General features: G+C 42.6%; 1 protein-coding gene across 4 annotated transcripts in view; it reads right to left on the minus strand.

The window, feature by feature from the left end:
• Positions 1-22,727, minus strand: part of dock8 (dedicator of cytokinesis 8) — a 233,198-nt gene that overhangs the window by 150,433 nt on the left and 60,038 nt on the right. For all 4 annotated transcript variants that reach the window (XM_080188724.1, XM_080188722.1, XM_080188723.1 and 1 more), the window contains exons 3-8: positions 9,874-10,049; positions 5,961-6,032; positions 4,643-4,769; positions 2,300-2,512; positions 1,896-1,981; positions 350-416 (exon numbers count right to left, since the gene is read on the minus strand). In XM_080188724.1, the coding sequence (XP_080044850.1) occupies positions 350-416; positions 1,896-1,981; positions 2,300-2,512; positions 4,643-4,769; positions 5,961-6,032; positions 9,874-10,049 (741 nt within the window). The remainder of the gene's footprint in view (positions 1-349; positions 417-1,895; positions 1,982-2,299; positions 2,513-4,642; positions 4,770-5,960; positions 6,033-9,873; positions 10,050-22,727) is intronic.

A 22,727-nucleotide genomic window follows, 5' to 3' on the forward strand; every position in this document is an offset into this window, starting at 1 on the left:
ATTCAAAAGGCAACTAGATGTAGCACTTGGGCCGAATGGAATCAAAGGTTACTGGGAGAAAGCAGGATTAGGCTACTGGAGTTGGATGATCAACCATAATCGTAATGAATGGCAGAGCAAGCCTGGAGAGCCAAATAGCCTCCTCCTGCTCCTACCTCCTATGTTTCTATAAATTATAGAGTTGTGTATTGGCAGTGGAGAGAGGTTGCTGGAAAGACAGAACAATTAACATGTTTTATTTCAAAAAGATCAGTTTAGGCAACTGATTACAGGCACAAAGTGATTTACACTGGCAAATGTATAAAAACATCCTTTGTAAATAGCAATACATATACATCTTAGAAATTACCTTTTTCTTCTCTTTTAAGTCGTACAAGGCTAAACTGGCAAACAATGGCTCTACTTCAATCTCAAACCTGTCGGTGAACAGATAAGAAAATGCATGAAAATCTGACAACAGCAATTTAGAACAAGGGTTTCAAAGAAGCTATGTTTAAGAAACATTCCTTCTACTTGTTAAGACAAAACCTGACTATCATAAAAACAGAACTCCACCTTGGACCCTTGCAGCTGCTGCTTTTAAGTATACAGTTTAATTTTGAACTTAAGACACACTTTGCATTACAAATATTAAATTAAAAAGCCTTTATATCTAATTACAACAAGGCTAAATCATAGTCCTTCTGAAACTGCAAAGTAGTCAGAAATACTATGAATACCACAATGCGAAGAAAATATAATGATAAAAATCATGAAGGATGGTCTTACTCATTGACATAATAGTATCAAAAACATCAAAGCTTCACATCACAATACAATTCATTTGCTATTAAAATGAGGAAATGCTAGAAGTGCTTAGTGGGTCAGGCAATTGAGGGAGATGATGCAGAGATGCCAGTGTTGGACTGGGGTAAGCACAGTAAGAAGTCTCACAACACCTAGTTAAAGCCCAACAGGTTTATTTCGTAGTACAAGCTTTTGGAGCAATGCCCATTCATCAGGTGAGTGGAGTTGTGTTTACAAACAGGTCATATATAGACACAAACTCAATTTACAAGATAATTATCTTGCAGTGCTTCGAAAACTTGTGCTACCAAATAAACCTGTTGGACTTTAACCTGGTGTTGTGAGACAGCCTACTGTAATTGAGAGAGAAGCAGAGTTAATGGGTTAAAGGGAGTTTACACCTAACTCAGGTGAGACCAGAAATTCCAGCCCGAGGTCAACGGAGATTTCCATTGTCAGACCTTGCCTGCGCCGATTTCATGCAGGCAGGGTGGTAGAGTTCTGGGCAATGTTTCAGATCAATGGCCTTTCATCTGAGCTAGTTAAAGTTAGAGATGTTACAATTTTTAAGCAAGTACAGTGGCAGGAAAAGCAGCGGGGGAGGGAGAACAAAAGGAATGGTCTGTGATAGAGTGAAAGGTAGAAAAGATTAAATGACAAAAGGAATGGAATGATGGTGCAATGTGAAAGGAAATGGCAATGGAACAAAAGTAAAAGAACCAAAAGATGGCTCCAGAGATACTGTAAATGGGAAAACCAGAATGATCACCAACGACCTCTGACTGCCAAGATGGAAGCAGAGGTTATAAGTCAGAAATTGTTCAACTCAATGTCGAGTCTGAAAGGCTGAAAAGTGCCTACTGACCAGCTGAAAATTTCTAGAATGTTCTGTTTTTATTTCAGAGCGTTGTAGCATTTTACTTTTTTCCATCAGTTATTGCCTCTTGTCACTAACACCAGTAGTTTGTCCTCAACATTACTTCAAAAAGATGATAGTGTTTTCTTGAATTAGAACATTGCTTTCGACTCCTGGTATAATAACACAATTATGTTTTGCAATCAATACATCAGGTTGATTTATGGAGAGTGTGTTAAAATGTGAAAATTACTTTAGGATTTGGCACTTTACATGGATCCTGTGGCCCATGTGTTCTTTCGGACAGTCGGGAATTGGGCGGATTTCCACAGCGTCCTCCTAGCAACAGAAAGGAAAATGTTGAAAACATGTTAAAAACATTTGAGATAAGTTGTTACTTACTCTAAGATATTCATGGTTCGAATCCAAATAGAACATCGCGTCAGTTAACAATTTTTGCACACTTATTCTATAATTGGAGAAACTGTAATTGTTAAATGAAATAGGGCATCTTTTCTTGAAACAGAATTCTGAAATTTTCAGAAAACAACTTTTTTTGCTTTAAGAGGCTGTGCATATTTTGTAAAATATTCAAATGAACAAAATAATTTACCATCCATTTTCTATAGTTTAAACAATGTGTAAAATATTCATAACCTCATCTATCGCTGGATAGAGAGCAAATAGTTCAGTCTGTCTGTTGCCTCTCCGTGTTTCTTCATTTTGTTTGTCAAGCTCCTCTGGAGTGATGGGCTGAAGTATATTTTCCAAGCGACTTTCTGGCTGTAGGCTTCGAAGGTCAAAGTCACACGACGTTAATGTTGCCCTCCCAGACTGTTCACATACAACCGGATGAGATCTTGTATCATCCTATCAGTAAAAGAACCACTACTGAGTACAAGACCAGATAAAGGCATAGATCATATAACTTGCATACTTGCAAAAACTGAGTAGTTTTGCTTTGGGCTGGCACCAGCACAAACGTATTAACTGCACAAACTGCTCCCATGCTGCAGTAAACAAAGAACAACCCAGCACGGGAAACAGGCCCTTCGGCCCAACAAGCCCGCGCCGCCGCATCACCCTACCCCTATTCTACCCTGCGTATCTACAAATAGAACCCCTGACTTAGCCAGATTCAGGGGAGAATAGTGTCAATTTGGTAAAACCAATCAGCCTAAGAGCACATCTTTGGGGTGTGGGAGGAAACCGGAGCGCCCGGAGGAAACCCACGCAACCACAGGGAGAATGCACAAACTCCCACAGACACAGGCCCAAATCCATGTATCTGCACAGCTAGCAGTGCTAGTCACCGAGCTGTTGCGGCGCCCGTCTACCGGTCCAGGATCAAAGACTGACAAACATTAGGTTCAGACTCAAGCGAGTAAGGAAAATTACCGCTCCAAAGTTAATATTGTCCTTGCAAGTTGGAGAAAAAAAATGCACTCAATAACTAGTGCTGAGTACAAGCATGCCTGTTTCAGTGCTCTGTGACTTCCCACTATTCTCCTGCCTTAAAGGCCCTGACAAAATTAAATTGTCCCCGATCCTGAGGAACTGCCTAAGGAGATAAGGGAAGAAGGGAGGGGGGAGGGGGGGAAGCTTTGGGTAAGATGTTCTTTTGGAGAGTCGGTGGGACTCAATGGGCTGAATTGCCTTCTTCTGCACTATAGGGATTCTTTTCGTTCGTTAGCAGATAAAATTCTGTAGGTATCATTAAAACTGTCAACACATTTTTATACTGAAGTATTCTGAGGCATCGTGCATCAATACATAAGTTGATTGACTGGTAGTGGCAGAAATATAAAGTACAGCGAATTAGGGTAGGGCATCATTCTTATTGCACAATTGTTTATTTACACATAAATACAGCAGTTCTTTCAACTCATAGCAACTTGAGCACCTTCCACACAAATATTGCAATAATTATAGAACTTGACAGGAAGAACAAATTAACTATTCAGAAATAATTACCATTCCATCTAAATAAATGAACAGTCACTATATTGACAGACGATAGCCACTAACGAACTGCACGTGGGAGAGTTTAGAAAAGGGAAAGCAAGCAAGCCATTGGAAGCATAAGAAAGGATAATTAGAGAGAAAATTGCTTCAAACGATGGATACATTGCTTAGCTGTCAGGTCAGACAATATTAGTGTACAACTGGGAGAGGGTCAACTGAGTGGCTTCCTTCTCCTCATGTTTTTCCCCATACATTTCTGTCCACCTTTCCTGATAACAAATATTGAACTTTGGAATGGTTATCTATGTGGTAAAGGCACCACCAGTTTCTTGCCCACGTGACTACTTTTTAGGTGGAATTTTCTGACCAAGTGCTAGCTCAGGCAAGAAAAGCAATGTGCAGCACATCAGCTGTACTGCCAGCCTTTCTTGCCATATTTTCCAGCACTTAAGAGAAAAAAAAAACACTGGAGGCACTGATGCCCTACTCTAATGTGCTGAATTTTACATTTCTGGCACAGAATTTGAAGGGAGTGAATGATACAGTGGAAAAGACTACGAGTGATATTGAAATGTCTTTAAATGAGGTTCCCAATGTCCAGGCCATGAACTGCTTGAATTGGCTTAATTGCTCAAACTTTTAATTACCGTTACAAATCTTCATTGGCAACAAAACTAAATAAACTTTTAGAATTTAAGTTTATTTATTAGTTACAAGTAGGCTTATATTAACACTGCAACGAAGTTAATGTGAAAATTCTCCAGTCACCATACACTGGCGTCTGTTCGGGTACACCGACGGAAAATTTAGCATGGCCAATGCACCTAACCAGCATGTTTTTCGGTCAGTGGGAGGATGCCGGAGCACCCAGAGGAAACCCACGCAAACACAGGGAGAATGTGCAGAATCCACACAAGCCAGGAATCGAACCCAGCTCCCTGGCATTGTGAGGCAGCAGTGCTAACCACTGTGCCACCATATCGCCCCAAGATAAAAAGAAAAAGGACTATCAGAGCAAAATAAATGAACAGATACCTGAAACTCTTGACTGACTGTATCACCACTGTCTTCTGATTCAAACACTTGCTTTGGAAGGGTCTTGTATAAATCTCTTCTCAATTCAAGTCTGTTTGAACTTAAAGGCCCAGTTTCTCCTTGGTTCCTGAACACCAGACATTAAAATGAACACTAAGCTATGATAGGAGTCAATAACATTTCAATGTTTCTACTAATAACCTTAAAGCACAAAAGAAACAATTGCATGCCACAATAGGAGCTGTTTAAAAAGAGGAGAATGTGTGGCCCTTCCAGTAAAAAGTGGCTGTTATTTCAGTGGAAGCATGATTAAAAAAAAAGCAAATGAAACCGGGAACTTGATATTCCAGGTTCGGAACTTGGTTCCAGGATTCTGGAATCACATCGAACATAGCCGTCGGTAAAAGAGGGGAAAACAATCCTTAAGGTTAGCAGCTAATCTTATTCAGTCCTCATTGGGAATGAGCGTTGCATCAACAGAAGCAACCCTATCAGTTAAATGATAGAAATGGGCATATCAAGGAGTCCTGAGCAGAATCAGGGCTGGACCCTGAAGAAAATGTGGGGCAATCCCACCCCACCCAACTTTCCTATCCCTAGTAACTCTTCCGCTGTTGTCTATAACGGCTTGGTGCTGCAGGACACTGAGGGTCCACTATTACCACATTAATGAAGTGACCTCCCACTGACTCCCCATGAACTTTAATGGTATTGGCTATGGGAGTCCCATGTGGGCACATCTTGGCACTTAGGGCAGGATGTGGTTCCCCACTCCCCACTGCTGAGGATGTTTGCAGAACACTGAGCAACGATGGGCTTAATGATCTTGTTGATATTTTTGTATGTTCTAACATTTTACATGCGTAGTACGAAAAGCAACATATTGAAGATGCTGGGGGCGGGGGATATTCTGCACCCCCATTGGGTGTTTCATGGCAGTGGAGGCAGCCCACCATTAACCAGCAGCAGGATATTCTGGTCCTGCCATTGTCAACAGGGTTTCCCAGTGTGTGGATCCCCTGCCATTGGGATACCTACAGCGGATGTTCGCAGTTGGTGGGACTGACGGGTACAAACATAGAATTCCAGCTTAGTATCTGAAATTAAAGCAGAACATACTGGAAAATTTCAGCAAGTTCTGAAATATGTAGCATTGGTCTGAAAAGTAGCACAATTTCACAACTCAAAGTATATTCATACTTCCTATTGGACAAAAAAAATTGTAACAATTCAAATTGAATTATGTTTAACTTTACAATCTTCCAATTGAAGTGTTATCCTCGATTTTACTTCAGTCAAGTTAGAATTGTTAACTTACCATTTGTTGACGATGAGCCAATCTTGAGTGTAGGTCTGGACACAGTCACGTACAAGGGGATCTAAACTAACCCTTGAAATTAAAAAAAAAATACATATTTGAACAAACCATTCCCATTATATGTGAACTTAATTGACAATAAGAAAATAAATGAAGGAACTGGGCACAAAATGCACTTATTGAATTTGGTCACGAGAGAAAAGTTTCTTTTGTGTGTTATGTTTGAAGTGTAAGCTTGACTCTGTCTTCTTTTCTAAGTCAAAATGTGGTGCCTCAAGCCCTTTCACCAGCTTTGGGGATTCAATCTTGGCTCACACTGTAGCGTAACTGTGAGGAAGCGCAGCATTGTCAGAGCTTAGCGAGCTTTGATGGACACACCTCTGAAACTGGACAAAACAAATCAAGGAAACTTGCCTGGATCAATATTTTAGCATACATCCAGTGTAATTTAGACATTTGTGAAATTTTTCAGAAACATGTGTCACTGTTGCACCATTGTTATGCTGAATCATTTCAAGAAAATCTAGGCCGCTTATCTTTTTTCTATCTGAGCCACTGGGAGAGCTAAATAGCATTTTGGAGTTCTATTTCTGGGCTTTGCAATCAATAGAAAACAAGGTGTACTTGCCTCACCACAACTACTTTGCACCTTTGGCAGGAAGTTCATTATTTTAGTGTTTCCACTGATGGTGCTATAGATTCATATAATAGTTATAGAACAAAAGGGTGGTGGATATATGACCTGAGTCATTTCCTGTACTTCTCCCATCAGTTTTTCCTAAGTTTCTTGATTTGGGACTTACGCTTGGTCTCAGTAATTTTGCAGGATGTTTCTGCTGCATTTCTCATAAAGTATTAACAGCGGAGTGAGAGATGGTGGTGTGGTGGTAATTTCACTGGACTAGTGACTTAGAGGTCTGCACTGAAGCTCTGGGAATAGGGATTGAAAAGGAGACCATCATAGGTGGTGGAAGCTAAATTCAATTAATTAATACATTCAATTCATTAATAAAATTTGGAAAGCTAGACCCAATATTGGTATCACAAAATTACATCTTGGTCAGAATTCTCCATGGCTGGGATTTTCTGGTTTCGCTACAGCGAGTGGGATTTTTGGCTGAGCGCCAAATTTTCTATTCTCTCTCTGGCCGGGGAAGCATGGAGTACGAGGTATGAGAATTCCAGCCCTTATTTGGCTTGCATGTGACTCCAGATCGACAGTAATGTGGCTGACTCTTAATTGCCCTCCGAAATAAATCCAGTGTCAATTGGGTGGCATGGTAGCACGGTGGTTAGCATTGCTGCTTCACAACTCCAAGGACCTGGGTTCAATCCTCAGCTTGGGTCACTGACTGTGTGGAGTTTGCATGTTCTCCTCATGCCTGCGTGGGTTTCCTCCGGGTGCTCCGGTTTCCTCCCACAGTCCAAAGATGCATCTGGATTAGGTTGATTGGCAATGCTGAAATTGCCGTTTAGTGTCCTGTGTTGTGGAGGTTGGAGTGGTTAGAAGGTAAATATGTAGGGATAGGGGGGTAGAGCCTGGGTGGGATTGTGGTTGGTGCAGACTTGATGGGCCAAATGGCCTCTTTCTGCACTGTAGGGTTTCCATGAATTAGAAATTTCTCAGAAAAAGTAGCACTATGTCACTCTTACATCATAGTTATGATAAATCATTCCAAGAAATTTTAGGCCACTTAGTTTGTTATCAACTGAACCATTGGGAGAGTCGAATATCATTTTGGGTTAGGAGTTCTATTTTTGGGCAATCACTTCAAGGACAAGTAGAAAATGAGCAATAAATGCCAGTGACGCCCATATCCAAAGAAAGAAAAAAGTAAGGAAATCCAAGACCAAGTTAATTTTAATATCTGAATAAATATTTGGGAATTAACTCAGATGCCTGCCTTTAGTAAATTAACATGCGGCTGCAGAGCCATTCTAGCTTCATGTTCTTCCTTTAACATGACACATTATATAGGAGATTTTCACAGTAATTTCATTGCACTGTTAATGTAAGCCTACTTGTGACAAATAAATAAACTTTAAACAAATGTATGGGTTATTATGAGACCCTACCTGGAATACTGCATGCAGTTTTGCCTCCCTATTTAATGAGGGATATACTTGTATTAGAAGCAGCTCAGAGAAGGTTCACTAGGGATAAAGGGGCTGTCTTTAAGGAAATGCGATCTTATTGAAATCATATAAGATTCTGAGGAGGCTTGAAAGGGTCAATGCAAGAGGATATTTCCTTGTTGGATGGAAATCTAAAATCAGGGGATCAGTTTCAGAGTGAAGGGTCTCCCATTTAAGATAGAAATTTCTTCCCTGTGGATCATTAATCTTTGGAATTGTCTACCACAGAGAGCAGTGGAGGCTGGATCACTGAATATATTCAGGCTGAGTTAATCAGGTTTTTAATTGATGGGGGATTCAAGGGTTATTTGGGCAGGGAGCAAAGTGGACTTTAGACCATGAAAAGATCTGCAATGGTCTGATTGAATGGTGAAGGAGGACAAATGTTTTATGCTGTTCCTCTTGTATGTACACTAAGAAGTCTCTCAGCACAGGTTAAAATCCAACAGGTTTATTTGGTAGCAAAAGCCACTAGCTTTCGGAGCACTGCCCCTTCATCAAGTGAGTGGGAGTTCTATTCACAAACAGGGCATATAAAGACAAACTTAATTTACAGAATAATGTTTGGAATGTGAACGGAGTTGAGGAGGAACTTCTTCACTCAAAGGGTGGTGAATCTCTGGAATTCTCTGCCCGTTGAAGTGGTTGAGGCTTCCTCGCTAAATATTTTTAAGACGCGGGTTGATGGGTTTTTGATAAGCGAGGGGATTAAGGGTTATGGGGAGAAAGCGGGAAAGTGGAACTGAGCCACTTCAGATCAGCCATGATCTTATTGAATGGCGGGGCAGGCTCGAAGGGCTAGATGGCCTACTCCTGCTCCTATTTCTTATGTTCTTATGTTCTCATTATTCCATGGCAACGTAATGTTTTGGTGCTGCCATCTTAAGGTAAAGAAAAATGCTCCAAAATCATCTCAAACTTTTCCATTTCAAGGCTTTGAAGACTTAAAAATTAACACGCTTGTGCATTTATATATATTACTTATATCTTTATTATGACTATGCTGATAATTGCCACAATATAAATCAAGATATGTCAATCACATAGAGTCATTTAATCCTTTGCGTCTCTGCTGGTTCTAAGAAAGAATTACTTAATTAGCCCTATTCCCTTGATCTGCCTCCAAAGCCCCACATTTTTTTTGTTATGTTCAAGTTTCCTTTTGAAAGTTGCTATTGGATCTGCTTCCAGTACCCTTTCAGGCAGCATATTCAATTTCTTTGCAACTTGCTGCATCAAACAAAAATCTCCTCGTCCCCTTTAAATCTGTGCTCTCAGATCGGAGTAAATAACTGGAGAGCAGATCTAAACGTTTTACAATTTCAAACACCACTGCTGAATCAGTCCTTATTCTTCTTGGCTCGAGGAAGAAAAATCCCAGCTTTTTAAGTCTTTTAATGTATCTGAAGTTACTCTTTCCTGGTACCATTCTAATAAACCTTGTGTGCGCCCTTTCCAAGGTTTAGGCATCTTAAAACCATAGAATAGCATTTATGCCCATGATATACTGCCATTTTGATATTGTATGTATTCCAATGCATAAACACAGACCGAAAGTTTTTCCCAGTGGCGGAGACAGCTCACCGACCTCCGGCAGATTCAGCTGGTCCCACTGAAGTCAATGGCAATTCGCATAGTTTGCCCATGCTGCTATCGTTAGGGAACCCACGGCAGTGATCAACTTGGACAGGATTAGAAGATCCTGCCGGCAACAAGGGCCAGAAAATCCGGCCCTTATTTACTACAGTTAGATCAACAAGGTAAATGGACGGATTACCCTTCTTCAGGAACTGAAGGCTGCACGGTCCTGCATTCTCTCGGAACAAACGTAATCTCTAGGTCGTCATCGGGAAAGTCACCCAGGTCTTGCTGAAGGTCAGGATCTGTGATGCTGAACTGCGACATCAGGAACTCTTCAAAGTCCACTGGCACCACAGGGTCATAAAATGAAGGCTAAATGGAAACAGAGTAAAGCTATGAGGATACAAATAAATACTATTCAGAATCCAATACTTTACTTGAATATAACGTTACTTGATTTATTCGTGATCTGGTGGGACCTTCTGCCTTCCCTGAGGCTGGCGTGTTTGGTAGTATTTTATTAGCCAGGAGGATAGGGGAGAGACCCTGTCACCTTCTCCCTTCCATCTTGAGTCTGCAGCAGCAAGGCAATTGGACAAGCTTTCCACTCTGAGCATAAGAATATAAGAAATAAGAGCAGGAGTAGGCCATCTAGCCCTTCGAGCCTGCCCCACCATTCAATAAGATCATGGCTGATCTGAAGTGGCTCAGTTCCACTTTCCCGCCCTCTCCCCATAACCCTTAATCCCCTTGCCTATCTACCCGCGTCTTAAATATATTTAGCGAGGCAGCCTCAACCACTTCAACAGGGAGAGAATTCCAGAGATTCACCACCCTTTGAGTGAAGAAGTTCCTCCTCAACTCCGTTCTAAACTGCCCCCCCCCACTTATCTTGAGGCTGTGCCCTCTCGTCCTACTGTCCTTTCTGAGCAGGAAGAGCCTCTCCATCTCTATCCTATCCATCCCATTCATCATCTTATACGTCTCAATGAGATCTCCCCTCATTCTTCTAAACTCTAACGAGTACAAGCCTAGTTTATTCAGCCTCTCCTCATAGCTCAACCCCCTCAACTCTGGTATCAGCCTAGTAAACCTCCTCTGCACTCCCTCCAAGGCCAAAATATCTTTGCGCAGGTGCGGCGCCCAAAACTGCACACAGTACTCCAGCTGCGGCCTCACCAATGCCCTATACAGCTGCAGCAAGACCTCCCTACTTTTATATTCAATCCCCCTCGCTGTGAAGGCCAGCATCCCATTCGCCTTCCTGACCACCTGCTGCACCTGCAAGCTGGGTTTTTGCGACTCATGCACAAGGACCCCGAGGTCCCTCTGCACCGTCGCCTGCTGCAGTTTTTCGCCCTGTAAGTAATAGTCCTTCCTACCATTATTCCTACCAAAGTGGACCAACTCACACTTGCCAACATTAAATTCTATTTGCCAGTTCCTGGCCCATTCTCCCAGCCTATCTAGATCCTTCTGTAGACTTTCCACACCCTCCGCACAATTTGCCGTTCCACTTATCTTGGTGTCATCAGCAAATTTTGACACCATACACTCGGTTCCCTCCTCCAGATCATCTGTATATAAATGGTAAATAGCTGAGGCCCCAGCACCGATCCCTGGGGCACTCCACTAGTCACTAACCGCCAATCCGAATAGCACCCATTGACACCCACTCTCTGCCTCCTATTTGACAGCCAATCCCCTATCCACGCTAACACCCTACCCCCAACTCCATGCCCCCTAACCTTCTGTTACAACCTCTTGTGCGGCACCTTATCAAACGCCTTCTGAAAAAATCAAGAAACACCACATCCACCGGTTCTCCTCTATCCACCGCACTAGACGCATCCTCATAGAATTCCAATAAATTTGTCAGACACGACTTCCCCTTAACGAAACTGTGCTGTGTCTGTTCTATCAAACAATTCTCTTCAAGATGCCTCACTATTTTCTCCTTGATTACGGATTCAAGCATTTTACCTACAACAGACGTTAAACTAACTGGCCTATAATTCCCTGCCTTTTGCCTGCTGCCCTTCTTAAACAACGGCGTAACATTAGCCGTTTTCCAATCTTCCAGCACTTCCCTGGAATCCAGCGAGGTTTGGAAAATAATCAAGGCGTTCACTATCACCCCTGCCATTTCTTTCAGAACCCTTGGATGCATTCCATCCGGTCCTGGGGACATGTCCACAGTCAGTCCCTCCAGTCTGTCGAGCACTGTCTCTCTAGTAACAATAATGTCATTCAGCCACCAACTAAGGCCCTTAGCTGGCCAATTAATGCCCAGTTAAGAGCTACATCCTGCTGCCATTGGGATTAACTTACTGATGGATCAAAGAACAAAGAAAATTACAGCACAGGAACTGGCCCTTTGGCCCTCCAAGCCTACACCAACCATGCTGCCCTGTCCCAATTAAAACCCTCTAACCATCCGGGGACCATATCCCTCGATTCCCATCCTATTCACGTATTTATCAAGATGTCCCTTAAAAGGTCATGGATGGATCACCATGAGGGGAGCACAAAAAAGAAACCTGTGCAACGTTGCTTACAATCTCCTCGGGGAGGGGATCCCTTGTTTAAGGGCACAGTGCAGAACTGACAGACCTTGCAGTGGCAAGAAGGTTTCCCACTGAAAGTGAAGCCCCTCCCTTGCTGCCAACCTGCTTCTTTGTGACCTGCCATTCTGCCATCACTCGGGAAGCAACAATCTGAGGCCTCAGGCGGATGTCATACCAACAGTAGCAGCCAACTCCCTTGCACCGCTGCTATTTAATACAGCTGCTGCTCTCTGATTGGATAGTAACTCTCAATGGGCGGAACCTCTGCCCCTGGAGTCCTTGATCTTGGGGAAAGGCCCACTATTGGCTGGTCAAGCACCCTGAGGGCAGCAAGATGCAGAGGGCCTTCCCAGAAAGGGGTGAGGTGCAGCTCTCGCCAGCTCTCTAGCTGGCAGCCAAGATCCCTGACACGTCATGAGATTTGGACCACTATGTTATATTGATGGGCTCTTTGCTTCTGTCTGGTAAGATTCAGAATATTAGAAAGCTTCTTAATTATTTAGGCAATGTTAACATTTGGGAATGGAAAATGTTGAGCTGACATACTATTGTAATATAACAGGTTCGGCAACACTGGCAAGCTATTTTGCTGAAAGTAGAATAAATTGTTCTGTCTTCAGCAAATACCTCAGTAGAACTCCTGGAATAAATGTTTCATTAAGGTCGAACTTGAGGGGTTGAGTTTGGGCATGAAAACTTAAATAAGGGTTTCAGTGTGATGGGAGTCGAGTGAGGAAAGAGGTGTTTTGTGGCTTGTCCTCTGATTGTGCTATGGCTCCTGCACAGCACAACTCAACTGTTCTTTCTTATTGTACTATCATTCTCATTTGACAAAATGAGAGATGTCCTTAACACAGTTCAAAGCAAAAAACTATATCAACTATCCAAATTTGAAACTCAAGTCAGCTGAACTTGCTCCCGCTTCCACTCCACCCCTACTTCCACTGAAGACAAATATCTGACAGTATCAATAACAGTGGGTCTTCAGGACATGTATCCTCCCTGACCATTGCCCAAAAGTGGGGTTAGTGATACCCAAATACCAATCCTGTCCTATCTTGGGCAATAGAGGTTAGAGAGAGACAGCACAATAGTAATATTTGACACTGCTCTGTCTGTACATGTTATTCCGGACTCAGCAACAAATACCATTGTCAGGGAACAGAACTCGGAAATTATTAAATGGCAGAAAGAGAGGTAACAGAGAAACAAAGAGCATGCAGTGGTTCCCCCCAAGGCCAATAATCCAATGCCATCAAAAACTGCCCCATTTTAGTCACAAACCGCATCAATTCAGTACAAGTTTCTGGTTCATTATAAAGTTTTAACGCTGTATACACCATGAAAATTTTGATGTATTTGTCCTGCAGCAACATCTTTGAAATTAATGTAAAAATTGTAATAGTTAGGTTATTCTAAATAAAAATGTGCATTAGTTTGCTACTGATTTTGATAATGCATAGAAAAAAAAACTCGAGGACAATTCCTTTGATTTTATCTGTATTTTTGCATAGATTTTTATCTGGTGGTTGGTTTTCTGCTGAGAATTCAGGTGAATGGTTAAAAACTTGACTATATTATGACAAAAAGGTGAAAAAAAGCTGGACTGTTAAGTGTTACAGGAAGTAATGATTACGCGAGCAGGAAGTGCAAGTACATTACAGTGGATATATGCTCAAAGCATTGTTTTCTGATTCACTAATTTCATTTCCTACATTTCAACAGCGACTACACTTCAAAAGCACTTCACTGGCAGTCAAGCGCTTTGAGATGTCCTGTGGTCAAGTTCCTATAAATGCAAGCTTTTTCTCCCCAGTTGGCATGGCCACGAGAAACTAAAAAGGAACAGAAATTAGAAAACTGAAAACTAATTACAATGCTGGAAATCTGAAACTTTGGCAATAGGAGCAGGCGTAGGCCAGTCAGCCCTTCAAGCCTGCTCCGTCATTCATTTTGATCATGGCTGATCATCCCACCTCCCATTCTACTCCCGTCCCCGCCCACCCTGAGATGAAACATAGTGCAGAAAGAGTCATGTTCGATTCTAAACTTTAGCACTGCTGCCTCACAGCACCAGGCCCCAGGTTCAATTCCTGGCTTGAGTGGCTGTGTGGAGTTTGCACATTCTCCCCGTGTCCATGTGCGTTTCCTCCGAGTGCTCCAGTTTCCTCCCACAGTCTGAAAGAAGTGTTGTTTAGGTGCTTGGCCATGCTAAATTCTGTGTACCCGAACAGGTGGCGACTAGGAGATTTTCACAGTAACTTCATTGCAGTGTTAATGTAAGCCTACTTGTGACACTAACAAATAAACTTAAACCTTAAACTTCTAGATACAAGGATTAAGACGCACATAGATTGAGATTGAAGTGATTGATTTCTTCATTGTGCTTTGTATTAAAACTATTAAAAACAGGTCTATGATTTTGCTGCACAGAACTGCGTCATTCCTCTGAGAGAAGAGGACTGAGTGACAGATAGTTGAGATGCACAAAAGATTGCACAATAGAAAAAAAAGAAAAAAGATCAGAGATTAAATACTGAAGGAGGCTTTTGCTGTGCTAATTTAAAGTTGTTTCCCAATCTAAATTTTAAAATAATTCGTAAAACAGCATCCATGTTATTTTAACCTATAAATATATATACTATACACCATACATTTTAAAAAGTTATGCTTGTACAGTAATTGAACCAGGCATGTAACCATTGCATCCCCTTGAGATCAGGGCTGGATACTGTTGACATTCACACTATTCAATCTGTTTAATAACAGACTGAGATCTCACTGATACACGATCTCCTGGAACTTCAACAATAAGTCCACACCCTAAGGACACAAGGTCAGATTTCAGCAGTCTAACTTAGCAATGAATCCTATTGTTACAGTGCAATGGATGTGAAATGTTGCTGGAATATGAAACTATCTTTCATTGTCTTGGTGGCTCAAATGCTGCATCCGAAACCCAACACACGCTTCAGAGTATTGCTCTTTTGTGAGCTGAATCTCTCTAGAGTATGCTTCAGCTCAGCATTCCATTTTAAAACAAATTTGTTAGGGGCTTTAAGAAAAAATCCAGAAATGTGACACACCCACTTGTTATGCAAATTCCCAACCCTGAAAAGTCTGCAGTAATAGGAATCTGCAAAAAAAAACCCAACTTGTTATCTACATATGACAATGTACATGAAGCAAATCACAGAATCTACAATGTAGAGGAGGTTATTTGGCCTAACGAGCTTGCAACAACAATCCCAGCCAGGTCCTGTCCAATTCCCATAACCCCACATGTTTCTTCTCCTAATCCCCCTGACACTAAGTGCCAATTTAGCCTGGCCAATCAACCTAACCTGCACATCTTTGGACTATGGGAGGAACCTGGAGCATCCAGAGGAAACTCACGCAGACACAGGGAGAATGTGTCTGTGTGGAGTTTGCACAGTCACTTGAAGCAGGAATTGAACCTGGGTCCCTGGCACTGTAAGGCAGCAGTGCTAACTACTGTGCCGTACAGAATCAAATCCATTGAGGATATAATACCCTTTTGCTGATTGCTGAAGAGACTAGTCTATGAGAGACAGGTTCTGGCACATATATCACACACAAAATTGTTATCAGGTAACATTGCAGGTTGTTGTTTTCAGGGTTGCTAACCGATTGTCATTGTGGCATTAGGTGGGTTCATAGGTGATGTTACTATTTTCCTTTGTTATCAGCCAGCGTCTCCAAAGTGCAAGAACTTTGGGAGAAAGTGCAAGAATTTAGGGCTTTCGTGTCACTTAGGCAAGCACCTTGGAGGTGGCAGCACAAGGGTAAAACAGCCAGAAAAGAGTTCAGCGAGGGGTTTTCAACATTTTTGTGGATTCTGGAGTCAGTCTTACAGCTTGGGCAAAGAAAGCTCCTGTTGATCACCACCTACCACCCTCCCTATGCTGACAAATCAGTAGTTCAGCATGTTGAACATTACTTCACAGAAGCATGGAGGGTAACAACAGCACAATGTTCTCTGGTTGCAGTACTGTGTTGAATGGCACTACAACCGTTCTAAATGGGCAACTCAAAACTGGGCATCCTTGAAGCACTGTGGGCCAGCAGCAGGTGAATTGTATTCAAGCATCATCTGTAACCTCATGGCTGGCATATCCCCCAATCTACCATTATCAATGATGCAACGAAAAATGTGGGCGAGTATACCCAGAAAGAGCACCAGGCATTCCTAAAAATGAGGTGTCAACCTGGTGAAGCTTTAGGTCTTGCATGCCAAACAAACAACGGAAACAGCATGCGATAGAGCGAAGCGATCCCACAACTGACAAGATCAAACCTCTTGCCACATCCAAGGTGATGGACATTTAAACAACTAACTGGAGGAGGCAACTCCAAAAATATCCCATCCTCAACAATTGGGGGTTGGAGGAGAAGGTGTTGCCCAGCACATCAGTGCAAAAGACAAGACTGAAGTATTTGCAAACACCTTCAGCCAGGAAGTGTCAAGTGGATGATCTGTCTCCTTCAGTGGTTTTCAGAATCACAGGTACCAGTCTTCAGCCATTTGAATTCACTCTATGTGGTATTAAGAAATGGTTAAAACACTGATACTGCAAAGGCAATAGTCCCTGATAACATTCCAGCTGTGATACTGAAGACCTTTGCTGTTGAATCAGCCATGCTCCAAGCCAAGTTGTTCCTGTATGGCTACAGCATTGGCATCAATTCAACAACATGGAAAATTAGCCAGATAGGTCCTAACCACAAAAAGCCAGAAAAATCCAATCCGGCCAATTACCACCTCATCAACAGCAATCAGATGGAAGGTGTCATCGACAGCGCTATCAAGCAGCACTTCAAAGCAACAACTGATGCTCAGCTTGAGTTCTGCCAGAATCACTTAGCTCTTGACTTTATTACACCCTTGGTGCAAACATGGACAAAAGAGCTGAATTCAAGAAGTGAACTCAGAGTAACTGCCCTGGACATTAAGTAGCATTTGACCAACTGTGGTACCAAGGAGCCCCAGTGAATTTTGAGTCAATGAGAATCTGGGGGAAAACTGTCCACTGGTTGAACTCGTACCGAGCACCAAGATGGCTGTGGTTGTTGGAGACCATTCATCTCAGCTCTTGTAGAAGTCCAGCACAGTGTCCTAGGCCCAACCATCTCCAACTTTACCTTCTCTCCATCAGAAATGTTCGCTGATGATTGCACAATGTTCAGCACTATTGACAACTTCCAAGTGACTGAAGCAGTCCATGTCCATAAACAGCAAGACCTGGACAATTTGCAGGCTTGAGCTGATAAATATGAAGTAATATTCATGCCAGATATGTGCCAGGCAATGAAATGACCATCTCCACAAAAGAGAATCTCCCCTTGGTGTTCAGTGGCATTATCAGTACTGAATCTCCCCCATCAACATCATCCTGAGGGTTAACATTGACCATTAACTGGAAAACCATATAAATACAGTGGCTACACCAACACACCAGAGGCTAGGAATTCTGCAGCAAGTAACTTACCCATCTGCCCAAAGTTTGTCCATCATCCATACGGCACAAGTTAGCGGTGTGAAAGAAGAATTTCAGCTTGACTGGAGTGCAGATCCAATTACACTTGAAGTTCGACACCATCCAAGGCAAAGTAACCTACTTAATCAGTACCCCATTCAGCATTTTAAATTTTCACCCTGTCCACCATTGGTACACAGTGGCAGAGTGGTTTTTTATACATGATGCACTGCAGTATCATACCAAGCCTCATTCAACAGTACCTTCCCTGCAAGTTCCCTTCCTAGTCACCAACTATCCAGGAACTCCCTTCATAATAGAACCGTGAGTGACCCTAGGCCGGATGGACTACAGCGGCTTAAGGAGGCAGCCCACCACCAGCTTCGAGAGCAATTAGGAATGGGCAACAAATGTTGGTGAAGCGCACATCCCATAAAAGCTAAAGGAAAACAACTTGGAGCATCCTGCTGGCCATTTTGCGCTGGCTACCTTACCGTACAGAAAATACTTAGATAGGTGACCATCTTCCATCCTGAGAACATGCCTGAGCCAGTGATGTCACCTCTGCTTGATGGATAGCAACATATTTTGGAGCTTTTCCTTTGAGGGTCGCTATATTCAGGATTTTGATTCTCCAGATGCCCTGAACGTACAGCAAACAGCAAAGATAACAGATCTTTTCCTGAGATGCAAGTTGCCTACTTTTCACAGTAAAAAAAAACATGCGGAGAGCACAGACCCCATCAACCCACATGCTGGTCCTAAAAATTAACTTGATCTTATACCAGGCACATTTGTGAGCTGTCCAAAGGTCATAGCTGCTTTCTGAATGCTTGTATTGAGTTCACCAAGAGACAGATTGTCTTTCATTGTGAACCCAAGATCGCAAAATTTACTAACACTTCCAGCGGGGTGTTATTTAGCCTGATCGTCATGGAGATGTGACACCCTTTCCCAAGATTTTCTTGATCCTTATGGTCAAGGATGTTACAGGTATGCAACTGGCAATCCATGAGTCTTTGTAGCCATTTCCATGTGAGCAACATCAGCATAAAAGTTATCTGCTCAAAACAACTAGTTTTTTTTTTAGTATTTATTATCCACAAGTAGGCTTATATTCCCACTGCAATGAAGTTACTGTGAAAATCCTCTAGTTTCCATACTTTGGTGCCTGTTTTGATACAGCGAGGGAGAATTTAACATGGCCAATGCACCTAACCAGCACGTCTTTCAGACTGTAGGAGAAAACCACAGCACTCAGGGGAGACCCACGTGGATTCACGGAGAATGTGCAGACTCCGCACAGTGACCCAAGCTGGGAATGGAGCTCAGGTCCCTGGCGCTGTGAGGCAGCAGTGCTAACCACTGTGCCACCCCACTGTACAGTAACTTCCACATAGGGAATGTTCAAAGATACATTGTCAAATCAAACTTGATACTGAGCTACATAAAGAAATATTAGCCCACGTGGCCAAATATTTGGTCAAAAACAGATTTTTAAAAATGTCATTCAGGAAGGAGAGAGGGGCAGAGAAGTCTAGGGAGAGAATTACAGAGCTTAGAGACTAGATAGTTGAAGGCATGGTCACCAATGACAAACTGACAAAAATCAAGGATGACAAGGGGCACATGTGGAGAAGTGCAAAGGTCTGGCAGGATTGTAAGGAGCTGCAGCCTTTGCATCCGATTCCTGGTTTCTTAACTAATCAGGTACTTTTTCAAACACTGGCTAGGCCAGTGTTTGTTGCCCATCCTAACTGCCCTCGAGAAAATAGTGGTGAGCTGCTGCCTTGAACTGAAGTCCATGTGGTGTAAGTACATCCACAGCGCTGTTAGGGAGAGTGCCCTCCATAGAGTGACCGGGTTTATGGAAAATCATATTGGGGACAGCATAAACTACTTGCAATTTTAAGTTTATTTATTGGTCACAAGTAGGCTTATATTCCCACTGCAATGAAATTACTGTAAAAATCCCCTAGTTTCCATACTCCGGTGTCTGTTCAGGTACAGTGAGGGAGAATTTAGCATGGCCAATGCACCTAACTAGCACACCTATTGGACTGTGAGAGGAAACCACAGCACCCAGGAGGAAATATCCTAGTCTGAGCCAGTGGCCTAAATACTCTGCCACTGAACAGGATGGAGCAAAGCCTTGCCTTGGTGGCTCAATGCCTATTGACACGCAGCCAAGATCAGCCTTTGCTTGCGATGAATGTTGTATCGGGCCCTATTTGCTACATCAGGGCACAATTCTTGTTGAGCAGCACCCTGCTTTTACAGATCAGCCACTCTATGCCACGAAACTCAAATTCTGAGTTCAATCATTTCAGTCTGAACTAAATTAATTCTCCCCCCCAACCTATCCCTGTTATTTACACATATCTCTGGCCCGTGTCATACAGCGTAATTCAATGCTATCTAGTACATGTAGAAACAGGCATCAGGACATTCATTATGACAGTATGTCATTTGAACTACAGCATACAGAACCTATACAGAAGCTGCACCTGTTGGAGATGCAAACACATTAATGCATTTTCCGACAAAATAAGTATGGTCTAAACTTGCTTTTAAATGCCAGCTACTCTACATTGGTTTAAGTATGCAACTTACCCAATTTAAATGTGCCAGGTAAACATTCCCCATAAGAACGATACAACAATAGTGAATGAATTGTCACCTTAACCTCCGTCAATACCGCACCTGCCTGCGGCTTGTGCCGACATGTCAGTAAAACTGGAGACAAAGTGTCAACTGATTGGACTGCTTACGTATACACCATTCAGCTTCATAACCAATAAAACCAGTTCTGAACTAGCATCAGGAACTGATTTTTCCTACAGTGTTGAAGCTAATCAATGGATGGTCACGTGGGGCTGTTCAATGCGTTTTTTTAAAATCTTTAATTCAGAGAAGCAAGCATGCTGGCAAACCAACATTTATTTGCATTTGAGAAAATGGTAGTCAGCCACTTTCTCGAATGTACTGAGTAGCTTGCTAGGCCAATCCAGGCACGAACAAGAGAGAGGATCTAACCATTGTCCCTTGACATTCAATGGCATTACTGTTGCTAAATCCCCCACGATCAACATCCTGGGGTTACCACTGAGCAAAAACTGAACTGGACTAGCCATGCAGATATTGTGGTACCAGAGCAGGTCAAAGGCTAGGAATCCTGTGATAAGTAGATCATTTCCTGACTCCCCAAAGCCTGTCCATCATCTCCAAGTTGCAAGTCAGGAGTGTCATGGAATACTCTCCACTTGCCTGCATGTGTGGCGCTCCAACAATACTCAAGAAGCTTGACACCATCCAGGACAGAGCAGCCCACTTGATAGGTACTCGTCTGCAAAAATTCACTCCTTCCAACAATGACAGCAGTGTGTACCATCTACAAGATACACTGCAGAAACTACCAAGATTGCTTATGCAGTACCTTCCAAACCTACAACCACTACCATCTAGGGGAGGACAATTGCAGCAGATACCTAGGAACAGAACTAACTGGAGGTACCCTTCCAAATCACTCGCTATTCTGACTTGGAAACATATCACCTGTCCTTTACTGTTTCAGGGTCAAAATCCTGGAACTCCCTTTCAAACAGCATTGTGGTGTTACCTTTGCCTCAGGGTCGGCAGCTGTTCAAGAAGGCAGTTCACCACCACATTCTGAAAGGGATGGGCAATAAAAGCTGGCCTAGCCAGTAACACCCACATCCTGTAAATGAATATCGAAAAAGAAATCTAGACAGTTAAGAATTAAACACAAAACTGTGGCCCAGATATTGCCACAACAGAGGCTTTCCATAGTGGCAAAAATCCTAAAAAAGGGCCACAATTTCTTAGTCCTGATGCCAAACTGGCATTTTCCATTTTTGCGAGGGAGAATTGGGTCAGAATTCATGCATATGTGATTCACAGAGGCAACTGGCCATTTAAGTCATTACCTGCCTCCTCTAAGTGGGACTTTGGAAGAACAGGAATATGAAAACAGGAATTTGGAAACCACAATAGTCTGACTGTCAGTGCAGATTAGAACAGGTAAGAGGAGGTCTAAAAACTTGCTGGATGCATTTGGATGGCCAAGGCAACTCTTTGGAGATGTAAGGTAACCCTTTGGATAGGGTTCCAGGGCATCTTTGGGTAAGATAAGACATGCTTTGAGAGAGGCAAGGCATCCTTTGGGATTGGTGAAAGTGAACATGGTTGTGCACTTTTATGCATAAATTCATTGGAACAGTCAACAAGCTGTCAAGCTATCAAGGAACTGTCCAGCTGGCACAAAACTGTAAACAGTCCTTCAGCTGTCAGGCCTGTTCAGGAAGTGTCAAAGAATTGTTCAAGATACCAGATGATTTGGCATGGAGTGGGTAAGGGCAAAAGTTGGTGTGTGGAGTGCAAAGGTTGGTTTGAGTGTGCACTAAATTGACATAGGAGCAAGGGGGCCATGTGAGGCTGGGTGGGGCATCAGTTAGCATGGTTTGTGATTAAGAGTGTGTGTGAGGTCAGGGGTATGTTGTGTATTGTGAAGAATTTTTTTAAAATTTCAACATAGTGACAGAGTACAGAGGCAAGCTTTGGGCCCAGCCCAACTGAAGGCCTGTGTATTCATTTCGGGATCATTTGCCCAACTCATGTGGCCAAAATACGACCTGTGGGTTCATTTTTTTTTAAAAAAAGGTCAGGTTCGCTAAGCCAGGAAATTGCCAGACTCACTGAACTCCAGTTGGGGCAAAAATCTGGGCCTCTGGGTCTGGAATCACACAAAGGCCAGGCCAGATAAAGTTTTCTTCCTAAAAAGACTTTAGTGAACCGCAAGGGCTTTTACAACCATGCAACATCTTCATGGCCACCATTACTGATACTCGCTTTCTGGTCCCTATTTATTTAATTGAATTTTAATTCCTTAAGTGTTGGAGCTGGATTGTAACCCATGTGAATGATTGTTACACCAGACCTTTGAATCACTAGTCCAGTAATGTTAC

This window comes from Carcharhinus amblyrhynchos, chromosome 5 (assembly GCF_965287045.1).
Source record: "Carcharhinus amblyrhynchos chromosome 5, sCarAmb.v2.hapA, whole genome shotgun sequence".
NCBI classification, from domain to species: Eukaryota; Metazoa; Chordata; class Chondrichthyes; order Carcharhiniformes; family Carcharhinidae; genus Carcharhinus; species Carcharhinus amblyrhynchos.